The following is a 23,194-nucleotide window of genomic DNA, read 5'->3' as shown; positions in this document are numbered from 1 at the left end:
GAGTCACTACAGGGCCTGCACGGGCAGCAGCGCAGCACTCAGAGAGGGAAAAAACACACAATATTCTATATCAGTGCAGAAAACAAACAGTGAAACATCAGTAATAATAATAAAAATAACAATAGTAATAGCTGCAGTGTTGTTGTTGTTTATGTTTAGATAAGACTCAGACTTTACTGATCCCTGTGGGAAAATGAGGGTGTCACAGCAGCAGGGCAAGATGAAGAAAAAAATACAAGTTAGATACCAACTAGGACAAGGTAAAAGAAAAAAAAAATTATTAAAGAGTAAATATATTAAGGGGACGAAATACAGTGGGTGAGACAGCTTATCGCACTGCAATTTGAGAAAATACATGCAAATAGACAAAACACAAGCAAATTTTATCCATGTGACAACAGGTGCACTGCAAATACTCAAACTCAAAGAACAACTGAATACAGACTGCAAAAACTCACAACATCAGTAAACACCAACGGGCAGCAAAAATTAGTTCATACGTGTCACTTCACTTCACTTTAGTCCAAGTGGCACGTGTGAACTGAAGTGAATTGAAATGACATTTATGAAATGAAGTAAAATATTTATATGTTTTTAAAATATATAAATAGTTTTTTTTTATTGTTTTTCAGCATTTGTTGAACGACACTTTGTTCAGCCGTCACTTCTACAGGAAGCCGTTCGCTGTGGTTTCATAACAATTTGACTTCAACTGCAACTTTTCTGCTGAGACAGGAGGAGGTTTACACACAACTTCCAACACACACGCACCCCCTTTTTCTGCAGTGATCACATGCCAAGAAAGGTTTACTGACAGAACTTCTTCTGAGAATGGGGAAAAGAATAATAAAAATATTAAATACATACATTTTTATGACTTTCCCTTTGTAGTTGTGTTAACGACTGAATTCAAAATTTTTGTTCCAAACTGAAACTACAAATATTCAATCATTCATCTTCTGTAACCATTTATTCCTGTGAAGGGTCGCGGGGTCTGCTGGAGCCTATCTCAGCTGTCTTCAGGTGAAAGGCAGGATACACCCTGGACAGGTTGCCAGTCTATTGCAGGGCTAACACAGAGAGAAAGACAACCATTCACACTCACATTCACACCTATGGCCAATTTGGAATCACCAATGAACCTAATGAGCATGTCTTTGGATGGTGGACACAGTGGTCAAGTTTCCTGTAAATGCAGTTGTTAATAAGTTTGTGTTTAATGAAAATGCTGTGCCGCATTTTCTCTGTTTAAAGGTGTGGTCACACTCTGACAAAGTGTTTTTAACATCCTCCACAGAGCTTCTCGTCACTCAACAGACATTTCTGATCTAGACTCAGTTCACTGAAAACCTCCGTCCCCGTCAACAGGTGAGTCTCTTCACATCAACTCTACTTTAGTCACAAACTACACACAATAGCGTCAAAGTTGCACATCACAGAACTGTAAAATTATTTATTAATGAATTGTTTGATTAATGTCCAGACCTAAAGCAGAAGATTTATTAATCATCTCTGAAGCTTCAGGGTGAAAGAGCCAACAAAAAAGTAAGTTGATGAAATTTCAGTTTAAACTTTTTTATAATCTATTTAAACAGTGAATAAAAAGAAAAAAAAACCTCGTATAATCTAAACTAATCTCAAATATCTGACTTTCCAAAAAAATAAAAAAAATTATTCAACATACAGTACATGCTCTAATTTTTCTTATTTATTTATAATATATAATAAATAAATATCTAATAAGGGAAGCAATATGCATTAGTTATAGTTTTATTAGAATAACAACTGACTGAATTAAAAAAGTAAATTTTGTGCCTAGGAAAATTTATCATGTCACAGCTTCATATTTGTTGGATTAAACCTCAGACAATAACATAACATTTGTTTAAATAAATTAAATTAAATTAAAAAAGTGAAAATTTCAAATTTGCACCTCAAATATCTTGAAAAGAATAAACAAATGAAATTAATACACAAGGCATTAAAGAATAATACTGGCTGAAATGTCTTAATTAATAATTCATTTTTATACAGTATTTTAAATGTTTGAGTTACATTTTCTTTATTCATCTCATTTTTACAGCCGATTGTAGCATGTGTTCTGCTTCAACTCAAGAAAAAAAAGTTGTTAATATTGAAAAAGTATTAATGATTAAAAGAGTAAAAATAAAAGAAATGAAGGTCAGTTCAAATTATTTATTGAAATGTAAACTTCAGAATGAGGTATTGCGAAGAAAAAGCCATATTAGTTCATAGTTCTGTAGTTTATAGTTCATAGTTTTGAAAGTTTCCATTTATCACCTTTATCTGATATGTTTTAAACGGTTAATCAAATGAAGAATGCGAATGACATTAACTTGTAGTCAGTGCCCTTACGTATATCACCTAATACATAAATCACATTTTTCAGTTTGGTCTGTGTTTAAATTCAGATTAAATGCAGACAAAGTGTCCAGTTTGACTTTATTCTTCACCTCCTTCCTCTCAGCTGCAATGCTCTCCTACGTCCTTCTCCTCCTCCTCCTCCTTCCTCGCTGCCTCGGTTGTCAGACAAGCTCCTTCACTGAGTGTCAGAAAGTTGAGTTCGTACCAGGTCACAATCTGGTCGGTGAGGGTTTCAACGTGGTTACAATGAAGACCAGTGGAGCCAGCGTGATCAACGTCAGGGATTACATGGTGGGAGGGGTCAAAGGGAACTGCACTGTGTGCCACAACCACCTCCTCAACAAGGTGCCTCGTCACCTACACTTCCATCTGATAGTTCACTCAGTCTTGTTTCAACACACTGACAAAAACTATTTATTCCTCTAACAGACCCAGAAACTGCCAGTGTCAGTGCTCGACTGGAGGATCAAGGTCAGTAAAAACAAAATCCATTGATTAGTATTATTTTAAAATCCAGTAACTTGCCTGCTTTTTATTTTTATATTGACAAGCACATAAGTCCTTACTCCTGGTTCTGGTTTTATTTTTAAAACCTAAATCCAGATCGCTGACACTGACATGACAAGAACTCCAGAACCAATGCTTATTAATTCTCAGTCTTAATCTACCACTATCTAGTATAGGCTGTCCAGTCATGTCTGTGAAAGTTCCATAGTTGGTGGTTTTGTCTCGGTAGACTGAAAACAAAGACAAAAATGAAGCCAATACATGTCAGAAATGTGCACTGCCATCTGAGTTTTGGCTATACTGAAGCCTGCGACCTCCAAATGTGAACAGACACACTTGGACTAGTGCCACCCTCTTGACACTGAGGCAATGATGATGAGGAAATACAAGCTGTATAGGCAACTTTTCATTAGAAAGATTCATTAAGATCAGTTGACAAGAACCAGTGATCTGTCTTGGATGTGTCATTACAAAAAAACAAGCTGTACCTTACCTCATATGACTTCTTCTGTGATGTTGACCAATAGGATTGTTGAGAATGCGACCTTGGTAACCCAACATACTGTCTTCTTGGTCTTGTGTCTTTATGGTCCTCTTGGTCTTTAACAATGAGTGAAAAACAGAACACATCAGAACAGCTTTCCCAAAAGGCCTGAAATTAGCCCATTTGCTAACTACATTAGAGATCTTTATCACATTGAAACAGTATATACGCCTCTGGGTTCGACACTTTGCTTCCTTGAATAGAGTTGTGAACTGGTAAAACTTTGTAAATCATGTGACCATATTTAGGTCAACAGTATTACACATCATGCTCCTCTGGCCTTAGGTGCACTGCCACCGCAGTCTGACCAGTAAGGTCTTCGAGTCCAGTCAGTCAGTGATGCAAGATACGAGTTCTTCTCTGGGAACCAGCTGGAAGGTAGGAGGCTTCAGTGACGCCAACACTTCACACACTACTCTGTGATTTATTGCTTGTAGTCGTTGTTTGTTGTACCTGTTGTGATATGACCCAGGTGGGACTCAAATTTAGGAGCCTCTTTGGGTTTGCCACCGGAGGATCGCACTCCACATCATCAAAGTTTGCAGAGAGTCACAGCAAAAAAGACAAGTTCTCCTACACCACCCATGAAGTCAAATGCAAATACTACACGTGAGTTTGAGTGCAGTCTTCATTATGACGTCCTACAAAATGTTCCTCCCTCCATACTATAGCATCTGTCTCTCAGTATAATATTGCAACCTGTGACCTGTTAACTTTAGCATCCATCACAGTTAGAAACTCAGCCGTTTAACATATCTGACACTTTATTCAAATACTGTTTGCTACTTCAGCTTTCGTCTTCACTCCCGTCCTCAACTAAGCCATGAGTTTGAAGTTTCTCTCAAGAACCTTCCCTCCACCTACCACCATAAGAACACTTCGGCTTACCTACAGTTCATCTCCGTGTATGGGACCCACTTCATCCGCAGAGTTCAGCTCGGGGGCAGAGTGCACTCCATCACAGCTATCCGGACCTGTGAGGCTGCTATGAGCAAGCTGTCTGCCCACACAGTCAGTACCTGTCTTTCTGTAGAGGCCACTTTCACCATGGCAGGCATCACTTCCAATACTGCCACCAAGTTCTGTCGCAAAAAGAGCAAGAGTCTTAAAGCTGGCTCCACCTTCAGCCAGGCCTTCTCTGACCGGCACACCGAGGTTCATGGAGGAGACGCAGGTTTGGAAGACATCCTCTTCAGACCCAACGGAGTTGCAGCATACATGAAGTGGCTCACTTCCCTGAAGATGCTCCCAGGTGTGGTGTCCTACCAGATCAGCCCCCTGCACATGCTGGTGAGAAACAATAGGGCAAATTGACTTGAAAAAATTATTATTCACAGTTTTATGTCATCTGCTATGACCCATCATAATATAACAGAGATATTTTTGAGCGAAACAGCTAATTATGTTATGTTTGCTCAGTGTCATGACCTTAAGCCCCAGTCTGTTTACATGGTAATATGACCTGGGATTTGTTAGCTTTAGTCTCAGTCTGTTAAAAATTTGTCACCTATTATTACCAAGACCTGACACATGCTAGTTTTAGCCTGAGTCTCTTAGCATGATATCATGTCATAGGACTTGTTAGCTTCAGCCTGCGTCTGTTAGCATATCATGTTCTGGGGCTTGTTAGGTTTAGCCGGAGACTGTTAGCATGATATCAGGTCCTAGAACTTGTTAGCTTTAGCCCAAGTGTCTTAGAATGATATCATATCCTGGGAATTGTTAGCTTGTTGGCTTTAACCCGAGTTTGTAAGGATTATACTGTATCTTGTCCTGGGGCTTGTTAGCTTTAGCTTGAGTGTCCCAGAATGAAATCATGTCCTGGGACTTGTTAGGTTTAGCTTGAGTTTCTTAAAATGATACTATGTCCTAGGACTTGTTAGCCCTAGACTGTTAGCATGGTACCATTCATAAAGGTATGCAGGACCATAAAATTCATAGTCTAGACCCCCTGTTGGGTTAATTAGCTAGTTGGCTACACCAGGGAAAATCTGCTGCTGAAACCTTTGATGGTAAATCTGCAACCACTGTGGACATATACTTAGTTTTCATTCCTTCAGTCCTTCAGTTGCTAAGTGTTAAATTAGATCAGCGTGTAGGCTTTAGTAGTATCTAGTCGTGAATTTACCAATTGAACCGGAATGAATACTCATCTTCAGAAAGATAAATGGTGTGCAGACAGAAAGGGCAGTATTTGCTTCTGTTCTGTAGGTGACAGACAATCCCATTCTGAGGTCCAGCCTGAGAGAAGCCATCAGTGACTACATCCGCAGAAATGCCAAACCACTCAGTTGCCCCGCCCGCTGCAAGATGGGCAACAGGAAACCAAACTGTGCATGCCAATGCCAAGGACACCGGATGGTTGACTCCAACTGCTGCCCCGATGAACCTGGCATAGCCCGCATGAACGTGACAGTTGTCAGAGCCGAGGGGTTGTGGGACGACTATTTCAGCAAAACAGACGGATACGTTAAGGTCTTCTACGGGAGTAACAGAGACGCTACACCGGTGATCTGGAACAATGACTTCCCCCAGTGGAACTACCTTATCCGCTTTGAAACCGTCAACCTACGAAACAGAACGTGAGTCCAATTCTTCTAAGTACATCTGAAGTCATCACAGTTACTTTGACCTGAGGTTAGCATGAGCCTGAGGTGTTAGCAAACTAAAAACTAAAATAAGCATAAGGCATTCAGGAACTACAGTGAAGGTGGTTCCTCTACAAGGTGTTCAGGTGGGTTGACCAGATGTCCCGCTTTGTGCGGGACAGTCACGCATTTTCATTACTTTTCACACGTCCCGCAAATTGAGACGTTGTCCCGCATTGTTATTGACAGTCAGACTCCAGTTTTGAAATGCGTGTTTTATAATCTGGCATTTATCAAATAGCTGTTTGGAGAAAGCAGTGAGGGCTGTCATCAGGGGGCAGGGCGGGCTGTTTGATCATGTCAATCAAACGGGGACACGGACGCAGGTTAAGGGCGCGCCCACCAACAACAAAAAATGCAAATCAGATCAGAACGCCATGCAGCGCGAGACATGGAGGGAAGCACAACCCGTACGGCTAAGAAGAGGAAATGCAGCTATAATAAAGACTGGGAAACTATCTATCCCTGGGTGAAACCAGTGCAAGGCGAGTCTGGTAAAGGTTGCTGTGAAGTTTGCTGGAGTCATTTTTCCGTTTCACAGAAAACGTGTTGCTCAAAAGGAGTTACATTTTTATTTGCAGGCTGTTATGTGCTACTGAATCAACCAGATGGCAAAGCATAGTGATGTTATAAGCAAAGGGGCAGAATAGAAATGTTTATTTTGGCATTGGTATCCCACATTGTCCCACATTGTCCCACGCAAACGTAGTCTTTGTCCCACATCTGGTGAATTGGGATCTGGTCACCCTATGTTCAGGAAGTAAAAAGAGCAGATAAGATAAATTTGTGACAATCATCCTACATTTTGATAAACACGTGTCCTCAGCTCTTTTCATGCATTTCTCCAATAGACCCATTAAATTTGAGGTTTGGGACCGGGACAACGTCTGGAACGACGACTGGCTGGGGACCGCGGTTCTCATCCCCACAGTGGGTCAAAACATCAATAAGAAGTACAAGTTGAAACACGGCTGGCTGCACGTCCGGACTTCTGCGGTGTGCGCCCCCAGCTTGCAGGGGTCACTGTGTGAGCATTACTACGCCTCGCCAACCTATGAGGATACGATGGGATACGTGGAAGACAAGGAGGACCACTGGGGATCAGGGAGTGTGTGACAGAATGCTGAACGCATCCACAGGAGCTCCTTCTGTTGAATTTCTTGTCATGGTATCTGCACCGTTTGAGATTTGCTGTTCTAGATATTTCTGTTTGCTTGTTTTTTTTCCACATATCCCAAACTTGAATTTCCCAAGAACTTCTGTCATGAACTTTTCCAAAGTACAGACTTACGCACTGAAAGTGTCCTGTGAAAAAAACTTTGTTGTTGTAACATCCCTTGTTCTTCTGCTTCCTGGTATTGTCAACTACAAGCAGAATGGCCTTTTTGCAGCTGCAGAGTTTTAAACCTACAGAAAATACACCAACTTTCGCAATCAGGGACTTTCTTTGGAGTGAAAAACTATTCAGACCCCGATTCCTCTGGTGGAAATTCGCCTTCTCTGTAAATTGACAACACCTCAAGCTTTTCCACCAAAAGTTCTGTAATCTATAATGTATTAAGAATTAATATCAAGGAACTTCCCCATCATAACCCTCTGCAGAAATGAACATCTTATTGCAGTCCAAACCTCTTGGGGTTTGGGCTTGTTTGAGTTTCAGGTGTGCCCCACCACAAACAAAAACCTAAAGTGAGCAGTGAAACGTCTTCAAGAAAAGTCCAGCTGCTTTGTTTTAGACATTCGTTCATTCATTTTCTGTAGGGGTACACCCTGGACAGGTCATTAGTCCATCGCAGGGCTAACACAGAGAGACAGACAACCATTCACACTCACACTTTAGGCCTATTTAGAATCACGAATTAACCTAACACAGCATGTCTTTGGACCCATGCAGACAAAGGAAGAACATGCAACTCCACACAGAAAGGCCCCATTCGGCCAAGGGACTCGAATCTCGAGCCTTCAAGCTTATCTTTGTGGAACTTGTTCTTCCTTAGTAACTTTTGGATCAATTAAACCTTATAAATACACTTTTTACATGAGTGATGTGAGACGATAATGAACCGAAAACCTGACCGAGACCTCAGAAGGCATTGAACTCCACCTCAAACCTGACTGTGACAACATCACGCTGGAGCGCATAGTAAAGGTGAAATGGGAGGCTGAAACGTTAATGACAGCTAGAATGAAACAGTGAAAATTCCAGCTGCTGTCAGCAGTCCTGACCGATAAACTGTCCAAACACACACTGCTGACAGTGTGACACACACAGGCTGTAGTAAACAGTTATTCACTGCTGATGCAGAAACGTATCTCAAGAACTGACTGCTCAGAAAAAACAGAAGTTCAAAATGTACAGCATCCCATATAAATACTTTGAATTTTTTAATATCCAAATATCCAGATCATGTAACATGCAAACATACATTACTATATATACAATAGTGTATACTCAACTCACTGGTTACTTGTAGCCCTTTGGAGACATCGATCAACCCTTCATCTCTTCTCTTTTTCTGTCTCAACATAGCCAGCTTCAAGCAAATGGTTTCCCTCAAATGAGCTTGGTTCTGCTCAAAAGTTTTTTTGCCACCGTCGCCTTAGTGCCGCTCTGCACGTTTCAGGTTCCGCAAAGCATCTCGAGACTATTCAGATTATTATTGATGCTCTATAAATTAAACTGAATTGTATTGAAATGTTTGTAAGAATTATCTTTTTAAAGTTCAGTTTATTTGTATGGGGTTTGGTCGGTTGGAAACTCAAAGGCTGCTCACTGGCTTCTTTTTAATAAAGATTGATACAAAATGCGTAGGCTACTTTGTTTACTCAAACATTGCAGCGTTGTCTCTCATCTGATTCGCTGACATTGAGTCTTTTTTAGCCTGTACACAGTCATAAAGCAATGAAAAGACAACAGACAAAACCCTGAGATGTTCAGTTTACAGAGATATAAACTGGACATTTAAAAAGTTGTAACTTGATAGTCTTAAAAAGTCTTAAATATTAAAATAAATTAAATATTTCACATCAACACAGCTGAAGTTGGGGTTTTACTTGTTCGCTCCAATTGGCCGATTGATTCCTTCAACTCACTGATGCAGAATAAGGATGTGACCAAGAGACAAGGACAGCCTGATCTGGAGGTATGGAGGCCTGAGAGGGTCAATTCACAAAGAGAAAGAAGAAGAAGAGTGGGTGTGACTTGATGAATTTTTTTATTTTTTATTTTTTTCGGTACACAAGAGATAAAGAGATTACGTGTTAACATTCTAAAGTATTTACTTTTAATTTATTATGGTCATTTGTTTATTTTTTATTTACACATTTACTTCCATTAAACATCCCAGTTGATATACCCATTTTAAAAGTTTTATTTTCTGTATTTTCATATTTATTTATTCTCTTTTTTGGCCAAAACTGACATTTGTTTTTGATCAATTTTCAGTCATTTATTTATTTGCCGTATCACTTTTGGGTGTACGTACTTGTGTACTTGGGTGTACGAAGATTAGTTTGTTCATTCGGTCTCCAGCAGAAGAAAATGAGACATGGCTAGTCGTGCGACTTGGAAATATAAGTGTTACCTTCAGATTGGGAGGTAGGAGCCAAATGCAGGACATAAAGGGAGGCAGTAGTAAGAAACAAAATAACTTTAATAAAAAAAACAGTAATAAAAAACAAAAAGTGCTGCAGCTGTGAATCAGATAAAATCCCAACAACAGGTGTAATCCAAAATCCAAAGGCAAGACGAGAACACGAAGAACTGAAAGGGAAGACTTCACACAGAAAAAAAACATAACAGAGGACTTGACAAAGGGCAAAGGGAAAGGCAGGACTATATATACACATGGGTGACAAAAGTGAAACAAATGAGGGCGGAGCACAAAAATGGAAACCAATCAAACAATCAAGTTGGACAAACAGGAAGTAAAGCACAACAAGACACACAGGACAAAAAGCTTACAAAATAAAAGCAGGAAACAAAGAAACCAAACAGGATTGCAACAGAGGAACCAAAAACAAAAGATCAACGTAGAACATATTCAAAAGTCTGTACCATGACAGTGAGGTGACCACACCTGAATGAGGAGCACATATATCTACTTATTATTTCATTTCTGAAAGAATCTACTGCAATAACAAAATAAAAGTATGAATGAGAAGTATGATCTCCATCTTAAATGGAGACACTGACAATATTTCTGTCCACTGTCCTGTTGAACCTCCAATGACAGAGCTGAACAAGTGAATTATTGATGAAACAAGTTCTCTGATGCCTGTACGGGGGCGCTGGATGAAATTCTCACTTTTGTAGCCTGTTCTACATTTAGTTATGTGTGTGTGTGTGTGTGTGTGTGTGTGTGTGTGTGTGTGTGTGTGTGTGTGTGTGTGTGTGTGGCCTGGCTGCCAGCTTAGGGAAATGTCCTGGAGAGAGTGAAACACTTGTTATACTCACTGTGGCCTGTTGCTCTTGTTTAATGAAGGGCTGGTCTGGACCCTGTGTAGCTTCTGCGAACATCAGGGTCCTTATTCGGAGAGCAGTACCACCCTGATTCCACGTGGCCCAGTAAGCCCTAAAAGCAGCATACAAAGCTTCTGTAACTTGTTCATTGATTTTTGTATTTTTATGCTGTTTATCCATAGACAATCAATTGCGCTGTTCATGATGTTGTATGGGATAACTGTTTAAAGAGCTCTGTGGTATTTGGTGCAGCAATCTTTCAAACAATAAGAGTTTGTACCTGGTTTAGCTGTCAATAAATTGTACTAAAGTAAACATCTAGTTCATTTCATCTTCGATTTACCAGCTGTTTGCTATCCGGCGGGCCTGTGAACAGCAGCTCAAAGTAGCAAGTTCACCAAACATTCAGAAACGTCTTGTTCAAACTTTTATTGCTGAACATCTTTGGGGGTCTCCTGTTGTTCTGGGTTCAGCTCCAGCACAGATAAATAGACTGATGTGGCTTCAGAGCTTCCCATTGCGATACGCTGAAATGGCTCATTCTAATTAAAAGGGGAATTGAATCATTGAGAATTTGTAACCAAAGCATCTAACAGAGATTCCATGAAGTCATGAAAGAAGCGTATCAACTTGTGGAAATGAGAAAATCAATTCAAACGTCTGAACACAAAAGGCTTGTTTTCCCTGTCGAGCAACAAATATTTCAATAAAGTTTTTACAAGCGAGCATGAAGAGGGGGTGTGGGGTGTTTCCTCTGGGCGTCCAGCCAACCTGCCGGAGCTTCTAGACTCCATCTTCATCATTAAAACTCAATTTTGTCATTTATCACCCAATAAAACTCTCATCGCCCGAGAGTGGACAGGAAGTTTCAGATGGATTTTCAGATTAAAAGCAGCACTATTTTGGATCCAACATCATCTCATTGGTGGAGATGCAACCTGGTTCAGGTATCAGGATCAGGATTCCGATTCAACGAAGTTCAAACATGAAGATTTCAAATCCGTATTCATAGGATCAGGATCAGAAATCAATATCAGGATCTGGATCAGAATCAGAATCAAAATCAATATCAGGATCTGGATCTGGATAAGGATCAGGATCAGAATCAGGATCAGAATCAATATCAGGATCTGGATCTGGATTAGAGTCAAAGTCAGGATCAGGACCAGAATCAAGACCAGGATCAGAATAAGAGTCAAGATCAGAATCGGGATCAGAATCAGAGAGGGAAGAGGACCAGGTGGAGATGTCACCATGGTTCCGGTATCAGGATCAGGATTACAATTCAACATAAAGTTTGAACATGAAGATTTCCAATCCGTATTCATAGGATCAGGATCAGGATCAGGATCAGAATCAATATCAGGACCTGGATCTGGATCTGGATCAGAATCAGAATCAGAATCAGAATCAGAATCAGAATTAGAATCAATATCAGGATCTGGATCTGGATCAGGATCAGAATCAGAATCAGAATCAGATTCAGAAACAATATCAAGATCTGGATCAGGATCAGAATCAGAATTAGAATCAGAATCAAAATCAGAATCAATATCAGGATCTGGATCTGGATCTGAATCAGAATCAGATCAGAATCAATATCAGGATCTGGATCTGGATCTGGATCAAAATCAGAATCAGTATCAATATCAGGATCTGGATCAGGATCAGCATCAGAATCAAAGTCACAATCAGAATCAGATTCAGAATCAAGATCAGAATCAGGATCAGGATCAGGATCAGGATCAGGAACAGAATTAGAATCAGAATCAGAATCAGAATCAGGATCAGGATCAGGATTAGAATCAGGTTCAGGATCAGCATCAGCATCAGGATCAGGATCAGGATCAGGAACTAACAAAATTAGAATTAGAATCAGAATCAGAATCAGAATCAGGATCAGGAACAGGAACAGAATCAGAATCCGGATCAGGATCAGGATCAAGATCAGAATCAGAATCAGGATCAAGAGCAGGCTCACATTTGGGTCCAAGACCACGATCATGATCACCAGTTAATTTTCCAGATTTTTTTCTTTTTTTCTTTTAGGGACTTTCAACACACAAAGTCATCAGGTTACAAGCAAACATGCACGTCAAATCATTTACACCGTGATGTAGGGATTTCAGTTTTTATGTCACATCTTGGCTCTTTTATTTGTTATTTTCTGCTGATACTTTCTGTTTAAAAACATGTTTAAAATATTGCATTCTTGTTCATCTCAAAGTTTAAACTGTTTCTTTCTGTAATACTGTGAGTACATGTGTCTTCTATAGTATGGGCTCTAATATTCATCTGTGACCATGAATCAGTGTGTTACTGCCCCACCACCACCACCACCCATATAAGGACAGGGAGAGTGAACAGATTGTCCGTCCTCCCCCCTCTCCCTGATCCTGATCCTCATTCACCTGAAACCAAACACACCTCCCTGCTGCTGCGGGGAAAGAGTGAGAGAGAGTGAGAGAGAGAGGGGTGTGTGTGTGTGTGTGGGGGGGGGGGGGGGGGGGGGGACACAGGGCGGAGGAGAGGAGAGGAGAGGAGAGGAGAGGGGGGAGGGGAGAGGCAGCAGCAGCAGGTAGAGATGGAGGAAGGAGGGCGGGAGGAGCTGGCGCCTGCGCTCTGCCTCTCCATCCCCTCCGCATCGCTCCCCCCCATCCCCCTCCCTCCTCTCTCTTTTTCTGCAGCATCAGTACCACACTCCCTCCCCTCCCCCTCCTCCTCCTCCTCCTCCTCCTCCTCCCTCTCTTCCTCCCTCCTGTCTCTCTCTCTCTCTCTCTCTCTCTCTCTCTCCCTATCTCTCTCGGTCGGTTTTCCTGCCGGGCTGCTGCTGCTTTGCGCGCTGCGGGGCCACACTGCGACCGCACCGAGGAGGAAGAGGAAAAAGCCGCGGACTGAACGGGGGGCCAGCCTGAGCCAGAGCGGCGGAGAGGCACGATTTACAAAAAGCAGAAAAAGCCGAGGAGGAGGGTTTGAACGCGCCGTCAGCGCACGGATAAAAAAATACCTCAGAAGAAGAAGAAGCAGAAGGCGGAGACGCGTCACACCGCGCTCTTCCTCCCTCCATCTCTCTGTCTCCGCTTTCCAGGGGAACTGAAGAACAGGTGAAAGCCGAAGAGGGGGACAAACAGGAAAAAAAATAAAAATTGTTGGGGAATCTCGGAGCGCAAAACGACGAACGACGCGGTGTTGGAAACCTCCCCCCCCTCCCCTCCCGGACCAGGGCCGATTCTCCGTTTTCTAGCAGCCAGCTCGGCGCGGCGACACCATGAAGGACCGTACGGCGGAACTGCGAAGTGTAAGATGAAATTTTCCTCTATCTTTCCATCCCTGTTGGCCTCCATGTTTCCACCACCACCACCTCCTCCACCTCCTCTCCTCCTGTAGCCGCCGCAGCTTCACGGCCTTGCCGCCTCTCCTCCACTGCATCCTGGAGGAGCGGTGCGGAGGGGGAAAACGCCGCTCGGAGCCTCGTTCGTGCGGGTTTTCGGAGGCTCTGCGGAGGTTTGGAGGCGGGCTGCGCCGCAGCTCGGAGCTCTTCATGCTGTGAATACAGAGTGTGCGAAAGTAGCTGCAGAGTTGTGTGAGGATGGAGCCTGAAATGGAGGCTTTTCTCAGACGCTGAATTGATTTTTCTGTCAGTATGAGTGGATGTTTGGTTTGTGGTGAGGTGAGCGCCGGCTGGAGGTCACGGCTGCAGCACGGACACCTTTATTTTCGGTATTTTCCGCCTTTAATTGCCCATTATTTGAGCGCGTCTCGGCGGTTTTAGACGCAGAGGCCCTGCTCGGCTCTTCCATCGTTTTTTCTCTCCTCATGCAGCGCTGCATGCATGATGGGAAAACGGCTTCAAACGCTCCCATCCATGCTAATTCCGACCCAGCCGTGCATGTGCATGCATGCGTGCCTGGGTGACCTGATGGAGAGGATGGAGGAAGAGGAGGAGGAGGAGGAGGAGGAGGAGGAGGAGGAGAGCTGACTCTGAAATGAGCCGCGGACCAAAATGCAGTGATTTTTTTTTTTTTTTTTTTTTTTTTCGAGGCCGCATCCTGCAGCCAGCCTCCTCCCTGATAGAGAGCCGCGTGAATGTGGGGGCATCAGTGCCGATCAGGCGGGGAGGGATCGATACGCGGCTGGATGGATGAATTGGATGAATCAGGGTGCAGGTGGAGCGGAGGATGCAGCTTTATCCGCTGCTTTTCCGCGTGTTCTCTGCCGCTCCTCCCGTACGGGTGATAGTGGGGAGGGAGGGAGGGGTAGGAAGATAGGGGTGGGGGGTGGATGATGGGGGAGAGTGTGTGTGTGTGTGTGTGGGGGGGGGTGTCATTGTACCAAAGCCTCACCCATTTTATGACTGTGTGTCTCTGCACCGGGTGAGAGCGGAGGCTTTGACGCGTGTGCGGTATGCGGAGCGATGCGGGCTTTTCTGCGGCCGCTTCGGGCGAACAGCTGATGCCGGCGGTTTGGGCGGAACGTGGTGGGGGATTTTTTTTGGTGGTGGTGGGAGGGAGGGAGGGAGGGAGGGAGGGATGGGGAGGAGATGTGTGGGGTGTCACATCAGCTGGTCAAACTCTGCAGCAGCTCCACACGCCTCCCTTCGCCACCACCACCACCGCCACCCGGGTTCAACCGGGTTCGCGTCAGACAGAGACAAACTGAACACCACCTCTGTCTATCTATCTATCTATCTATCTATCCATTAAACATTTTATGAATGTCTTGCTCTTTTCTCCTTTTCTTATGAGAGCTTTCACACATATGTCTTTTTTTTTTTGGAGGCTGGGGGTTAAAGGCAGACCGAACCTGATCAATAATATCTGATCAATAAATCAACAGCTGAATGGTGTGTGTGTTTGTGTGTGTGTGTGTGTGTGTGTGTGTGTGTGTGTGTGTGTGTGAGGAGGTAATTTGCATTAGAAAAGTGACAGGCTCAGCAGCGCCCGGAGTTTACCGCACTGCTGTCCCTTCCTCCATCCTTATCCATCACTTCTTCCCTCTCCTCCACCTCCTTTATCCATCCACCCATCAGTTTCCATCCTCCTGTTTTTTGTGCCGATAGAGGGGGGGAGGAAAAAAAAAATGGATTTATCGAAAGGCCGCGATTGTTTATTCCTTTGTCAGGGACGATTGTTCACCGCCGCTGTCAACAAGTCAGTGTGGCCAGGTGCTCAATGAAGCATTAAACACGATGTGAAAACCACAAGAAAGGTTAAGAGTCGGTATGAGTGGAAACGGAGAAGGAAATGAAAAATGTTCGTCTAAACGGGACTCACAGAGGTCCACACAGATGATAGGCTGTCTGATAGGCCAGACACTGGCTCTGGAAAAGCTGTGATGCTCTGAATTTGAATCGACACACTGATCAATCGGCAAAAAAAAAACAAAAAAACGATCAGGAGCTAGAATTAAATACGGCGGCTTCGATAAAGCGTCGTTTCTGCTGATTCTTGAGCCAGAAGAAGCTCAAACAGATACCAAAAACAGAAGCGACTGCACTGACTGCTCTCCCTCTTGTTTTCCAGTGAGTCTAAATGAACTCAGAGACCCCACAGTTCAGTTTGACGTTTAGTGTTTTCAACGTGATGAAGTCAGCTGATGAGAAATGAACATAAGACCGTGACACGGCGAGTAGGCAGTCGGCCTTTGTCAGCGCCGGGCCGTTGGCGGGGACGCGTGTTTTTTTGCGTGCGGGTCCCCGCATCGTTGGCACTAGTCGGAAGAAATCACTCTGATTGACTGTGGAGCTCGGAGAACCAGAGCACGAGAGGAGAGGCGCAAGTGACAAAAGCAAACAAACGACAAAGTTCAAAGGTCACACAGAGAAGTCGTCTTTCAGATATTTTCACGGAATTATGATCATGTAGAATTAATAAACTGTAGAGCGACGGGATTCAGGAGAGAACAGCTCTGTATGATGGTTTATAGCTCTTCTTAGCCTCCTAGCTAATAGTAGCGCTTCCCCTTCCCCCTTTTGAGCGACAAACCCAGACTACTGCCACCTGCTGGTGTGAAGAGTTATTTCCTCTCGGGCGTAGACTGTACGTACCGGCTAGTGGTTGGCCACAGTCTTCGTGGTGCGTTCAAGTGCAACTTTGTGGTCCTGACAGCATCACAGTCGTCCTACTGTAGTTTTCATGTCGGTTTGGTGTGTCCAGCTGCAGCTAAACCGATAAACTACTCATTCCACATATTTCTGGTTTAATTTTTGTCTGAGACAGACGTCAGTTTCCATGGAAACAGACCGTAGACACCGGCGGCGTCCACATGGCAGAGGAGATGCTGTAAAATAAACTGCTGCCACAGTTTCCTGCTGAGTTTCAGTCGGATGGAGTAAAAACCTCGCTCCGTCACTTCTTACTTTCGCCTTCCCCTTCCCTCCCCTGTCCTCATCAACCTTCCCAGCTTTCATCCCTCCGTCCACTTGGCGTGTCCGTCTTTTACCCCCTGGTTGTCTCTCCTCCATTTCCTGTCTCCTGTGCCTCTTTTCCACTTCTCTCCCTGTCTCCCATTCCTCCATCCTGCCATCACCTCCCCCTTCATTCCTTCTCTTCATCCTCCTGCCTCCTGTTCTCTCTCTTGCATCTTATTGTTCCATCCCCCAGTCGTTCATCCATTCCTCCCGCCTCCTTTTTACCCTTCTGCCGTCTCCACCCTTCCTTTACTACAGTTTTCCTCCATCCATCTATCATGTATTTCCTTTCCTCCGTCCCTCTGCTCATCACTCTCCTCCACATTCCCTCCTGTTTCCCTTTCTGCTTTCCTCCTGTCACGCTTACTTATTTCCACCTTTTTTAACCTTCTTGCATCTCTTCATCCCTCTCCTCCTCCATCCTTTTATCATCAGTCCCTCCATCACTCTACCTCTCTTGTTTACCACTTATTTCCATACCTGATTTATTCCTGCTTCCTGACAACTAAATCTTTTTGTTCCTTCGGTGTCAGCAGCATTTCTTTATTTCTTCTTCTTCTTTTTTTTTTATTGTTACCGAATCCTTCCTTTCCTGTCGGCCATGTTGGATGATCACCGGAGTGAAATCCGGCTCACGTAATCCTGCCGGTAACAGATGCTGCTGTATCATGCAGTAGCAGCTCAGTAGTAATAATTATATTTTTATGTAATCGTACACATCACAGTGACGCTGCCTCCACTCCTTCTCTTCCTCCTCCTCCTCCTCCTCTTCCGCCTCTTCCTCTTCCTCCTCTGCCGCCGAGCTTTTCCGAATCTGACCGAACACTGTGAGTGTGTAGAAACAAAAATAAAGCTGCTGTGACACGTTCACATAGTTAAAACAGGACACAAAAATGCAAGTATCATACTTTTGACTCTATTATATGGCATGATGTTGTGCTTGTTGTGCACTTTAAACATCAGGCTGTGAAAATAAAATGCAAACTATAATATATTATACAGATTCTTCAAGAAAAAATAATAATAATCCTTCTAACTGAAGCCATATTATCACACAGATTCACAGAGAAAATCACCTTCAAATCACTTTATGCTTGATTTAAACTTTGACATTAATTCTTTCTCTTAAATGATCTTTATTTTTAACAGTGTAAAACGCACTAACTTCTCGTGACGTTCAGCTCCCTCAGTAGTTTCACGACTTTCCAAATTTCTGATTCGTATTTTTGTCGATCCGAGCTATAATCTGGATGAATCTGATGAGTTCAAGTGCTAAAGGGGTTCTCAGTTCTTTCACAGCCGGACCAGAAACTGAGATAAAACTCAAACAGATGCGATGCAGAGCAGATTCAGCGGCGTCACTACAACGACTGAGGGAATTAAAAAGTGCTGCATCATTCTTCCACCTGCTGCAGCAGAACGCTTTGTCACGTTAGAGAGCTTCACTCAGCGGCGGATACAGTCACGTTGTCGTGGCGTTCGCCGCCTCACGGCTCGGTCGCACGTTTCAGGGCATCTCGCTGGCTCCCAAGGTTCAGGAGATCAGCTCTGTGAACGCATGTGTAGTCACTGCATCTGGAAAGAGAAATAGTGGCTTCACTGATCGTCTGACAAGTCAGTTAATAGTAGAGGAAATGTGCTGAAGTAGCTTGCTGATGATGCGTTCAGGGGCTCTGCTGCAGAATGCTGTTGGCTGTCGCCGAGCCTCGACATCATTTTAAAGAGCCAGATTTATTTTCTGTGCAAATGGAGAAACAGAGAGGCCGTGTATGTGTGTGTATTAGCCTATCCCATTTCAGTCTCATTGATTATAACAGGAGGAGGGGAGGCAGGTGGGGGTTGGGTGGAGCTCTAAGTAGGAACATAATTCATCTTCAGTGGCTTCGTATAGATTAATAGAAAAGCCAAGTATCACTGCAGCCACACACACACACACGCCTCGAAGAGAAATCATCGTATTTGTTGGCATTTGGAAAACAGACTGATCAGGACCTCGTTTGACAACATTATTCTGTCCTTTCCTATTCAGAGACAGCTGCTGTCACGTTTCTGTGTGTGTGTGTTTGTTTCATCCTCCTGGCAGCACCAGGTGGGCGGGACTGTGTTTGTTTGGCTTTATTTACCCAGAGAACACGCACACACACACACAGAAACACACAAAGAAACACACACACACACCCACACACCCACACCTGCTGTAGTGACTTGCTCAAGGGCACCTTGATGGCCTTCAAATTAAAGTTCCATTGAGCTCCACTTCCTGCTGTGTGACTCTTTAAAATTAAACCACATTAATGCTGCAAAAGCAATTGAAAATCAGCCCTGTTCATTGAAGTCTCTACATTTTACCATGTTTTTTGTGCAATTTCTTAATATGTCTATTTTGTTTTATTTAGTTATGTTCATGAGATGTTAAAATAATGAGTCATAATCACAGCACAAGGCCTGAAAACGTGTCGTCTGTGATGTTTTTAGTTTCCAGACAATAAAACTCTACATTATTACGAATTAACTGGTGAAACAGAAACACATCAGACCAGGTGTGTTAGAACACGCCTCTAGTTACCTGCATGGTGAGAGAACGGTATCAGAGCACTCTTGTACTTTTGACTCATGAACAAACCAAAGCTTTTTTTTTTGTTTGTTTTTTTTTATTCACAGATTACAATATAAAGATGTTTCATTAACATCTGATTCATAGTTTGCTATCAGTTTGTGCTTGAATCTGAGCGTCTGTGTGAATCTGTTCAGGCATGATGTTTTAGAAAGATATACAGTAAGAATAAGTGACCTGCAACTACAATGAGACATGCAATGGCTATAAAAAGATACAAGACAACTATAAAGAGACACAAGACGACTACAAAGAGACATAAAGTGGCAACAAAGAGACATAAGATGACTACACAGAGAAAAAAGACTGTTACTGTAGTCCTGCACAGTGACCACAGAGACAGACTGTGTGGTCTTCTTTGTCCTAATGAGTTCATGCTTTGTTCACTAACATGTAGCTGTTATTATCAGCTGACAACAACAGCCCTCAGGTCTGGTAAACGCTCCACCCGCAGATTACCTGAACTTCAGGTAGTGAAATCTCCTGTTAGCTCGTTTACTGAAGACGGGAGTTTTTAACTTCAGACATTGACTGCAGGATGAGCTGCAGCTGGAGGAAGCTGTCGCTGTTCCCTCTGAAAATACATTCCTGGCTACAGGCTTGATGCTAATGATAGCTAGCTCATCAGTCTGAAGGTCTGTGTGTGTGTGAGAGGGTGTGTGCGTTTGGATGTGCCGAAGGCCATCCTTCCTTCAGCCAAGTCAAGGACAAACACACCATTACTGCTGCACACAGGAGGTCACTTTCACATCGTCACGTTATTCTCTGCTCACATAGTCTCTACTCTACTCATCTCTACTGGTCTCTATTGTTCTCTGCTGTTTTCTAATCTCAATGGTTATCTACTCATCTGGACTGATCTGTACTGGTATCTACTGGTTTACACTAGTTCCTACTGTTCCTTACCAATCTGTAATGATCTCTACTGAGTTCTATTGATCTCCACTGTTTACACTAGTCTCTGCTGTACTTTTCTACTCATCTCAACTGATCTCTACTGAGTTCTACTAGTTAACCCTCCTCTGACCTCTGCTGTTCTCAGCTATTTGACCGTGACATGTTTCGTTTGATGGGTTTCAATGTTTCTGAGGTGAAATGCAGTTGTTGTAGATGGTTGTGGTATGATTAGATTAGCAATTTCCTCCTCTTAGTCCACACACAAACACACAATTATATAGAATATTTGTTTCTCCATTCCCTTTGAAGAAGCTGAAATTTAATAGTCGGGATTTTAGTTCTAAAAATGAAATGTCTACAGATAACTTTGCAAAAAGTATTGGAAAAAAAAGTTAGATTTAGATATCTTGTCTGAAGACAAGGTTTTGTCACATTTTTATCATTTTTAAACTGACATTTGATTAAGTACAAAAAAGGCTCTTATTTTTTAGAAAATGTCCTCACAGGTTGAAAAACAATAAATGATGTTGTAATCATCTTCACTTTCCAAAGACGTCCTTTTGTTCTGATGGTGTCTGTTCTGTCACCAAAATGTCCTCACATACCAGGTCTAAAAACCAGTCCTCACAATGACAACTGTACGAACACACACACTCCTCCTACGTAATATTGACCGTGCAGTATCTGCTGACTGAAGACAATCCTGAGTGTGTGTCTGTGTGTGTGGGATGATTGGTCAGTAGGAGGCTGGTCATGTGATTTATGGCTGTATCTCCATTTAATGGCTCTGCTATCTCCTCCTTGTGTGTGCGTTTTATGTGTTTGCTTATGTGTGTGTGTGTCCTCATGTATTATAGATGTTACCCTCCCCCACGTATAGCATGGCAAGCAGCCTCGTAACAGCAGCAGACATCCTCCCCTTCCTCTTCTCCTCATTTTTTTATTCGTTAAACAAATAAATATTGAACCTGATCACCAATCAGATGGCAGCTTATTCTGATCAATCAGAGACAGCTTTTGGCAGGATGCTGAAGGCAGGATAAGCTTGTCCTTGTGCTGCAGACTGATGGGAAATGTAGGCGAGGCAGTGATGCGATCCTGACATCACATGTGTGTCCTCTGAGTCACCGGTTTCACTGTGTATTAGTGTTGTTTTTATTAACCTTAAATTATTTCTCTCTTTGTCTGCCAAGTCAGAAGAGCTTTTTATCGTGGTGAATTTAAACAGTTTGTTCAGGTCAGATGATCTGATTAATTAAATAATTAGAAATTCTTTAATTAATGACCAATCTCATGTCTCGTGGGTTTCTGATTATGGCAGGAAGTCCAGGTCGGTAAGTCCAGACCAGGTTAACTGCATTTAATTATCATCTACATAATTTTAAATACAAAAAAATTCAAAAAAATCCTCAAAACCAGTTGAGTCATATCACAAAAACATAATTTGGAGATTTTAATTGTTCGAGTTTTTGAAATATACATTGAAGGTCTGCATAAATACAGGTGAATGGAAACAATTGCAAACAAAATATTATAATTGTTTATGACCTGTGTTCAAATAAAAAGTCTCTATTTGTCTAATCCACAGACAGTCAATGTTTGGTGTCTTGCTCATGGGTACTTTGGCAGCTGTTACTTCTGTCTGCCCCAGGTCCTGTGTTAGATCCAGTGGAGGAAGTGCAGTATAAATAGTCCTGAGCCAAAGTGATTTCAGGAGCAGTTATTGAATTGAATTAAGCCATTAAAAGGTTTAGTGGGCGGCTGAAGTAAGAAGCACTAACGCTGCCTCACCTCTTTCCTTTAAACAGATTCCTGCAGCAAAAGCCTGACAGGAAGCCAAGCTGCGTGCTGCCATTACCTCATAACAAACAGATTGATGACTGGAATGATGACTGCTGAGTCTGATTGAATATCCAGTCCTTAATTAAAATGAATCAACCCAGTGTTATTTATGAGACGCAACAGTCCATGATATACAAATTAATTTGAACAGATTTCAAGAGATTGTTTTTCAAATGATTAAAGTCTTGAAATGCTGAAACACAATAGGGACTCTGACTTCGACTTGTTTCAGATGTTGAAAGAATCCAGACTTGATTATTGAAGAGTTTGAACTTGGATTCGTTTATTTTTGAGTGTCCTGGAATTGATGCATAAGATATGACTTGGACTTGATTTCAATGTTGAAAGACTTGGGAAACACCAGTCTAACTTGTTTCAAATGACCTCGACTTGACTGGGACTTGTTTGTGAGTGATTGCATGTCGAGTTTTCTTTACTTGAACTTTTCATCTGAATAACTTCGGTGACTTGGACTTGTTTTGAATGATTTGGACTTTCTAAAGAGACTTTACTTGTATTTGTTTTGACTGGAGAGTTCAACTTTGAATCAAAGTTGAAATTAATCAAGAATTTTTATAGACTTGATTAAAAGGACTTGGGGTAATTAATTTATTGAAATTGGATATGTCTTGTGTTTTAATTCTTTGATTCAATCGACTCTGCACTGTGACTTTTTCAGTGACAAAGTTGGCTTAGCCAAATGACTTTGACTGACTCCTGACTCAAATTGTATTTGATTTCCGACTTCTTTCAGTTGAGATTTCTGTTTAACATTGGACAAATGATTCATGTAGCTCTTGGTCGTGTTTAGGACTCATAATCAAAATTACACTCCAGGTTCTGTGAGACAAGGTTGCCGGCTTCAGCAGTTTCACCAATATCGGGG

General features: G+C 42.5%; 2 protein-coding genes across 2 annotated transcripts in view; both read left to right on the top strand.

Annotated features, from left to right (window-relative positions):
* The first annotated feature begins 1,282 nt into the window (after window positions 1–1,282).
* On the top strand, window positions 1,283–7,570 carry prf1.3 (perforin 1.3). Its single transcript, XM_084570473.1, has 8 exons — window positions 1,283–1,545; window positions 2,489–2,730; window positions 2,815–2,856; window positions 3,722–3,814; window positions 3,909–4,045; window positions 4,228–4,726; window positions 5,648–6,018; window positions 6,936–7,570. Exons 2-8 carry the CDS (start codon window positions 2,494–2,496, stop codon window positions 7,198–7,200), a joined length of 1,644 nt encoding a protein of 547 aa, XP_084426599.1. The 5' UTR covers window positions 1,283–1,545; window positions 2,489–2,493; the 3' UTR covers window positions 7,201–7,570.
* Window positions 7,571–13,814: 6,244 nt separating this feature from the next.
* Window positions 13,815–23,194, top strand: part of stx1b (syntaxin 1B) — a gene marked incomplete at both ends in the record, with an annotated part of 36,647 nt that continues 27,267 nt past the window's right edge. Inside the window, one exon of the mRNA XM_084570470.1 lies at window positions 13,815–13,844. Coding sequence (XP_084426596.1) covers window positions 13,815–13,844 — 30 coding nt within the window. The remainder of the gene's footprint in view (window positions 13,845–23,194) is intronic.

The sequence above is a fragment of the Chelon labrosus genome (genome assembly GCF_963514085.1).
Source record: "Chelon labrosus genome assembly, chromosome: 21".
In the NCBI taxonomy this organism is placed as follows: Eukaryota; Metazoa; Chordata; class Actinopteri; order Mugiliformes; family Mugilidae; genus Chelon; species Chelon labrosus.
Note: the sequence above shows the minus strand (reverse complement) of the source record. Positions and strands in the feature narration are given on the sequence as shown.